The sequence below is a fragment of the Limulus polyphemus genome, unplaced genomic scaffold (genome assembly GCF_000517525.1).
Source record: "Limulus polyphemus unplaced genomic scaffold, Limulus_polyphemus-2.1.2 Scaffold4686, whole genome shotgun sequence".
In the NCBI taxonomy this organism is placed as follows: Eukaryota; Metazoa; Arthropoda; class Merostomata; order Xiphosura; family Limulidae; genus Limulus; species Limulus polyphemus.
The window spans coordinates 20992-29307 of NW_013670296.1; the positions used below are offsets into that span (position 1 = coordinate 20992).

Sequence of the window (8316 nt, forward strand, 5' to 3'; positions counted from 1 at the left end):
TTTTTTTTTTTTTTTTTTGGGGGGGGGGTAATTATAGTGTTCCAAAACGCGGCATTAATTTCTTGACGACCTAATACTTAGGAGTTGAGGACGATAATGTTGATTAAGTAATACACTTATATACATATTTTTTTCCTAGATTTGCAAAACTTTGGTTCTCTCCGTTTTACACAAATTGATAAATCCTAAATACTTACTTCAACTCCATTTAAAAGATATCGAAATTCGGGACAAATACAAGCGGCACCAGCATAAGCAGCATCTATATGAAACCAGAGGTTTTCTTTCTTACCTAGAAAAAAAGAAAAGAAAATAATACAAAGTAAGCGAAAAACCGCTCTTCCACATTGCGACAGCGATTTTTCTAGTTTATCTGTAGGCATTATTTTGACACGGTTTCTTTGACAGTTTCGCTGTCAGTATCGTTTTAAAAGATAATTAGCTGACAGTCGAACAACTGTGTTTGTTTGTTTTGAATTTCGCGCACAGCTACACGAAGGGTATCTGCGCTAGCCGTCTCTAATTTAGTAGTTTAAGACTAGAGGGAAGGCAGCTAGTCATCACTACCCACCCCCAACTCTTGGGATACACTTTTACCAACGAATAGTGGGATTGACCGTCACATTATAACGCCCCCACGGCTGAAAGGGCGAGCATGTTTGGTGGGACGGGGATTCGAACCCGCGACCCTCAGACTGCGAATCGAGCGCCCTAACCACCTGGCCATGCCGGGCCCGAACAACTCTGAATCCAATAAATAACAAAGCAACATTAGGGTGGTCTTTATTTGCAGGTACAACTTCAGGTTAATTTTTTTAAAGCTCTTATCTCTAATATAGTTCCAATTTACACAAAAACAATAAGAACATTAATCGTTTAACTTCATCCATTTTGCACCATATTTAGAAGTTGATCAATGAGGTTGAAGTTACAGACTACATTGACCTGGTACTTTACGTACTATGTGGTATAAAAAATATTTGTTATTTTTATAAATATTTATTTAAAATATATTATTTGATGTAGAGCATAATTACATAATTATATTATTTTTTATATGATTTTAGTGTGTTTAGTCACTTCTGCATTATTATTCTTTCCATTTTGCTGTTAGGAAAACGTCTTCCATGATCTTGCACAACTTGATGAAGGAATTATTTATGTTCTTCTTTCTTTGTTACGACGGCACTATACTCCTCAATAAGTGTCACACCTATTTCAGCATTGTCGTTTACCACATCCTAGTGTTGAACTGTCTGTAGTGCCTCCCTTTGGTTGTCTGTGATTTCGAGTCATAAACTAAAAATTAAGATGAAATGTCGAGGCATTTGAAGAAATCTGTTGGGACATTTGTGATAAAATCTCCAACTGACATGTCCTCAAACTTTTCAGTATTCATCTGGATGTGTTTTGGAGACTCATCCGTGTCTTCTTTCTCATTTAGTGTCTTTGCCATTCCCATTCTGTAGCTGTAGATACAGATAAGTCAAAGAATGCCCCCAAAAATGGTTCCTTGTTGAAATGCCATAGCTGCCCAACAAATGTTTGACAGGCAGAGCAGAATTCACCTTCTTATACCTAACAAGACACTGAAGGAAGTTAAGGCCATTGCGAGGAGCAGAAGTGGCACCAGAAGCAGTGAACCATGCTCTAAGACAGACTCGAACAACAAAGATGTAGATGTTACGGAGTCCTCTTTCCTCACAGCTAGTGAGCTTAAACTTTCTCATGAACATCCAGATCTTTAGGGAATATAATGATTTGGCAATCCATTGTGCATGATGCAGTGTTTGAGGTGCTATAAATCGCACTCCACGAGGGGGGATGCTACCGAGAAAGGTTATGACTAATTCAAGAAGCTCTCGATAATCGTCTATGAAGTTGTCTTGTAGAAATTCTAGAAACTACTGTCATACAATATAGAATATTCCGGAAGTAAAAAATGATAGTATAGATTATTTATGTCAGAAATGTTTTTGAACATTCTGAATACTGTGGAATATTCTATAATAATATGCTAGAGCATTCCAGAATAATGTAGAATCTTCCAAAATTATTTAGAATATTCTAGAACATTATAGAATATTTAGAATAAGCAGATATAATGCAAGCTACAAGTTAAAATTTCAACTACACTGAGCAACTCCTAAATGTTAATCAGTATGGGTAAAAGTTGATGTGAATTAATTATTTATATATTTGAATAAAATGAGGGGGTGAGAATGTTGTAAATCAAAACTTGAAAAGTAACGAACACACTGATCTGACATACATCTAATTTTTATATTTAATTCTTTCTGAGCTTTGCGTATACTATACAATTAGCAAATATAGCACTCCATAACATTGTGCCAGTGATTTGTTTTTAGTAGATTTACATAATTCATTTTATTAATGTCACGGCCTAGTAATCTGTGTACCCAAACTATGAATCTGAGGATTTATGGTTTACGCCCCGTTACTCTCCACACTTTGGGTACGCTGTAAGAGTGAAGGTCAAGTCCCACTATTCGTTCAGACAAGTGTAGCTCAAGAGTTGGCGGTGGATGCTATGATTAGCTGTATTCCTTCTAGTCTATCAGTTCAAAATTAGGGACGGCTATGCGCAGATAGCCTTTAGTGTAATTATTCGAAAAAATGCTACAAAAATACACACACACAAGTATACTATCTGATCTATGCTATATCTTCAAAATCAAACACAGATTGTTTGTAATTAAGCACAAAGCTACACAGTGGGCTATCTGTGCTCTGCCCACTACGGGTATCGAAACCCGGATGCTAACGTTGTAAGTCCGCAGACATATCGCTGTGCAACTGGGGGGGGGGGCGATTAAAACTAAAAAGTTATCACTGGAGCAAATCTGATTGGAATTGTACAGTTTAAAACTAAGTAACTCAGTAGTCTGCTCTGCAAAGTTCGTAAAGGTTAGAAACTTAGATTTTCGATAAATTTGTTTTCGGGATGCATGTATCTAAATAATGAATCAAGAAGACGAATAAAACTGATGAACAATTACGCTTTAGGTGAATCGCTATAAGGTCTGGTTCGTTATTAAGTACAAAATAAACAATGGCTATCTACTTTGTGCCCACGGCATGGATCGAACAGTATTTTTAACGGTATAAGCCCTGAACTATGATTGTCGGCGAGTCATCGGCGGACCACACTGTAAGCATATGTAAACATTATTTTGTGAGCATATTTCTCTTTATCAAATTACTACATATTTACGGAAATAATAATACATTTATTAATTCAAATATATCCCTAATTAATGTGAATTAGTTCTCTATTTTATATTGAAAGACAAGAATATCATTTTGTATAATCGTGTTAACACAGTCTGTTACTTTATTATTTTTGTGTATGTCCAATTCATTTACTAATATAGGCTTAAACAAACACACCATTTACTGATAGAGTAGGCTTAACAAACACATGCATACACTCTCCTCATAACTTTAGATTAATTCCAGATCTCATTAACCCTATTTTCAGCAAATTTGTACCGTTTCACTTCTATAAAGCGAAACATCATTGTAAATTCAAAATATTTATGTGTAAAATAGATGATGCCTGAATTTATTAATGCATATCTATCACTGTAGTAAGACAAAAAACACAAGACCTACACACTTCTCCTAATTTCTCGATGTTGTCAAATGCACACGAATTGGTTGAGCCCAGAGTTCCTACTACCTGCAATAATGAGGGCGATATTTTTACTATACTACATGCTAGGAGTATTATCATACTATATATAGGGCTTATTTAATCTATATTTGTAAGTGTTTTATTAAATAAATAAAAACGTTTAATATACTTATATCATTGTAGAAAAAGGTAGGCTTACGTTTCATCAGCGACCAACAGCAAAAAATGAAGAAAGTATATTTCTTATTTATTCTTATAAAAATAACTAAAACTTAATTAGAAACATGTTAGGTTAGATTATGTTAAATTAGCTACTATCATGAAAAATAATAATAATTATACAAAAAACCGTATGTAAAAGGTTAAGTATTATATTGTTACGTCTCCGTTCGTTAGTTAATTTTCCGTAAATTCGTTCCGACGAAACTTTAGCGACACAAGTCCTTTCTTAAATAAAACTGGTTTATTCTTTCTGAATAGCCTTGGCCGCATTTTGATATCAATTATTTTAGTCGCCGTTTGTATAACAAATGACCTTTTTGTTTTGGCCGCACTTTTTTTTTCGCAGCCAAGCTGTGTTTGGTTTGAATGCTATATATTTTTTGTGAAATACATATACCTTTATACTATATACATATACATATACATGCATATAACGACAAAAATCCTTGCTAATGTTAGCACTAGGCAGACACAACAAGTTAATAACACACTTCAACAATGAGTAACAGTCAAAACTTGGGCAATTCCGACCAAAGCCTGCCAGTCAACCAAAATCACTTACAAAGCTTACATATTAGTCGGTACATGTGAATAAACAGTGGACAATAAACCCACCCCCCCCCCTACATAGTGAATAGTAAATAATACTGAAATACAAACAAGTCCTATGGTTATATAGCTAGCACGAGCTACAGTGCGCACGAGCATATAGGATTATGTGAATGGAAAATAAACTTAAGAATTAAACTTACAAACAAATATATTAGTTTGGACAAAGAAGTAATGGTTGTCAATAAACAATTAAAACTCGCGAGTGCCGCATGTTTACACAGGAAGCCAGTATAAATTCCACCTATTGACAGAGACGATTTTAAATTTTACAAGCACTTTACAACAAAACTACTCTTCAGAATTGCACGAAATTTTGTACAAACATAAAACTAATGGTATTTTTTATCCCTGTAGAGTTTAAAGGAAATTAAAAATCAGGATTTTCTTTTAGATAAAACCAGCCCTGTAGGCCACAAAACTTATTGTTTTGAGCCACAAAGACTATTGCCAATAGATTGAACATGAAGGAAGTAATGATGTTAATTTTGATGCAGTCGACTAAGATCGAGGTGACGGTTGAGGTTTGAAAATTAAACACGCGTGCCATAAAAAAATTGGGTTTGCGAAAACCAACAATATTGTTGCGTCAGCGAGGTCACGTGAATAGTATCACGCCACGTACTTCTCGAACCTTCGTGAATTATCGGGAGACTACTAGATTGGGGTAGTCTGGTATATATAAGATGGTCACAATGTGACGGGACAGTGAGTAATTGGACTGCAGTCAGAGAGTGTGTAATTGAACTGAGTATTATTGAAGTTGAGCACGTGAGAAGTTCGTTGTTAGAGCGTTTGTTATAGCGCAACTGTTCAGTGTTAAGTGTATCGCAAAGTTAGACAAACAAAACCGAAAATACATCGACTGTTTTCTCACAATTATAGAAAATTTGTACTTAGTGGTACAAACATAATACATTATTGAAATGTATATTTGTTTCTACCATGCCCACTGTACTTTTCAAGTAGATACTCTAGTTAAGTTCTCAGTTTTTGAGATTTATTGAAATGTCTTATCACAAAACATTAATCCTGAGCCTTTAGGGGCATCCAATTATATATGCATATACTACTCATGGAGAGAGTAATATTTTATAGTTTAGTATAAAGTATTACTAAATATATGTTACCACTGTTTATCACTATTTTTTATATTCTTTCTAACAGTGGATTAATTTATGCTTGCAGCCTCTGGTTGGTAATTCTTGCTCATCTTCTCCTTGGAATCGGAGTGGGAGGAGAAGTTATAGTAGAATTCAACCCTTCCTTGACGATACTATGTATAAGATACAAGTATTTAAAAAGTGAAATATGAAAAATACGTATTCGTACTTTGAATGAGAATAACAATATCAATGTACAAGTAGAAATAATTAAATATGTAAAACACATGTGTTTTATCGTGTTTCTTTTTGAAACTTTTCTTTTCTATGTACTGAAACTACTGTTTTCTCCGTTAAATAAAACATGAAATTAAATAGTTAACACATCCTGTGGAGTAACGTCTTATCTATGGTTAAATAAACTATAAGTCACAATATTTCTAACTAAATGACCAAGGCAAGTGTTGTTATTGCTCTGGCTGGTTTTAATAATTACAATATTGATTACAAACATTTCTGAAGTTCAGAAGAAGTTGGAGCTTTAAAGAATCTTAGAAAAATTATAGTATTGTCATTTCTAAATCGGTCAAAGGGAATACTATTGTAATTTTAGATTAAAGTGATTATTTACGAAAAGCAGAAGAAATTCTTAGTGACTACTAAATTTATTAAATTGTATCATGATCCTACTGAAAAAAGGGAAGCAAAATGACAGTGATATTTATTGAAAGACAACATTCTTAATGATAAAAAGTATCTAAATGTTAGACCATCAGGGAGTCTTCCTGGTATCTTTTATGGGTTTCTAGAAGTTCACATAAAAAATACAATAGTTGAAGTTTGACAATAGTGTACATTGTGCTGGTTTCGATATAGAACCATTATATGCAAATATATCGTTAAAAGACACCATACGTTTGACTGCTGATTGGGTAGATAGTGAGAATTACAACGAAGTGAATGTTGTTGCTTTTTTTAATTAATTAACTTCGCCTCTAAAGATTCTCATTTTTTAACGGAATGTTTTATGATCAGGTCGACGACGCTGTCAAGGGCTCAAAACTAGCGCCATCTCTTGCCAGTATGTTATTACTAAAAGCAACGCATTCAAATAATGCATAGTTATGCATTCAAATAATGTGTCAATGCCTTCTTTGTTTTGTTTAGTGTTCCAGTTTCTTTTTTACACAATTTATTAATGAAATAAAACAGGGAGATTTTGAACAACATTTGTTTAAAACAGACCTTTAAAATTCTCGCAGAATTAAACCAGGAATTTTATCGTATCGTGACAAATTCTGGTACAGTTGCGTCAATGAAAGATCATATAATTGTGGTCAACGCCACATCAGTATACTGTATACCAGTAAATACACACTTTAGAATCACAGTGTTATCTCCAACTTTATCTACAATGTAACTTTATCACGTTGTAACTGAATCTCCATCAAAACTTCCACATTGAGATAATCGTATGAAATCTTCACTCGTATGTAAAGAGTATAACACCAGATGGAGTTGTTATCACTTCTTGTTATATAAAAACAAAAGTCCAAATAAGGACTGGAGGAAATCTTCTACGTTAAATCAGCGCGCGTAAGGGTTATTTCTAAGCGTTTGGTCAATGACAATTATTTCAGTTACTTAAATCTATATTGTGTCAGTCAGAAGTGAGCACGTGACACCCGACGGTTGTCTTATGCAGGTAGCGTTCATTACGGAAATAGTTGACTTCAGACTATGTTGTTCAGGCTGTCAAATGTATAGAACAATTATTACTGTAGCTTGTCTATCCCATTACGGATCTAACATACACGTAGTCATACCCAAAAGCGACTAAGTGACAAGTAACTTATACTTGTGCTATCGTTAATAAAACTGAATAACATGATAATAATTTTAAACCAAGTATAGAGTGTATTTTTTAGCAAGCAATTTTAAACTATGTATCTAATAATATTGATTTTTTTTTCTAAACATACATTAATACACTGAAGCTGAATTAGTGGGAATTTTTAACATGAACACACCTTACGTACACGTAGGCTAAAATGGTAAGATTCAGGTACAGCAGTTTCTAATTTTGAACTATTGACCAGAGAGAAAACAGACAGCCAGAAAGATCCGCCCCACAGTGGCTCTACGTTGAACTGAATACAGGGATATCGTACTTTAATTAAACGATAATGTTATGGCATGTTGAAGAAGGTGCGAGTCGTAGCGCTCCGGCGACATTTTTAGAACTCCTTATTGTTGAAGGAAGTTTTAAGGGCATTATAGAAAAATGGAAAAGGAATGTCCATACAGCGAGAGCATCAATATTAATTTAATTTGTTAATTACATTTAAGATGGTGTTTCTGTAGAAAATAATATTCGATATATATTTAATAATATTCAGTTTAAAATGATTCAGTTATTTCAATTGTTAAAAATAGTACTTGAACAATAATAAGTAATTAAAATACTGAGTTCAAATTATGACTATTTATTTACAGTATGTTAAATCAAACTACTATTTACATAAAATAAAATAAATAAATAAAACATTGAGGTGGGGAGTTACGGGTTTGGTTTGAATTTCGAGCAAAGCTACACGAGGGCTATCTGCGCTAGCCGTCCCTAATTTAGCAGTGAAAAACTAGAGGGAAGACAGCTAGTCATCACCGTCCAGCGCCAACTCTCAGGCTACTCTTTTACCAACGAATAGTGGGATTGACCGTCAC

At 34.0% G+C, this 8316-nt stretch overlaps 1 protein-coding gene across 2 annotated transcripts in view; it reads right to left on the reverse strand.

Annotated features, from left to right (window-relative positions):
• Positions 1-8316, reverse strand: part of LOC106471537 (aromatic-L-amino-acid decarboxylase-like) — a 38037-nt gene that overhangs the window by 19872 nt on the left and 9849 nt on the right. The window contains exons 5-6 of one of the 2 annotated variants that reach the window (XM_013932136.2): positions 3637-3703; positions 198-292 (exon numbers count right to left, since the gene is read on the reverse strand). The exons of the other annotated variant lie outside the window; for it this stretch is intronic. Coding sequence (XP_013787590.2) covers positions 198-292; positions 3637-3703 — 162 coding nt within the window. The remainder of the gene's footprint in view (positions 1-197; positions 293-3636; positions 3704-8316) is intronic. 2 annotated transcript variants of the gene reach the window in all.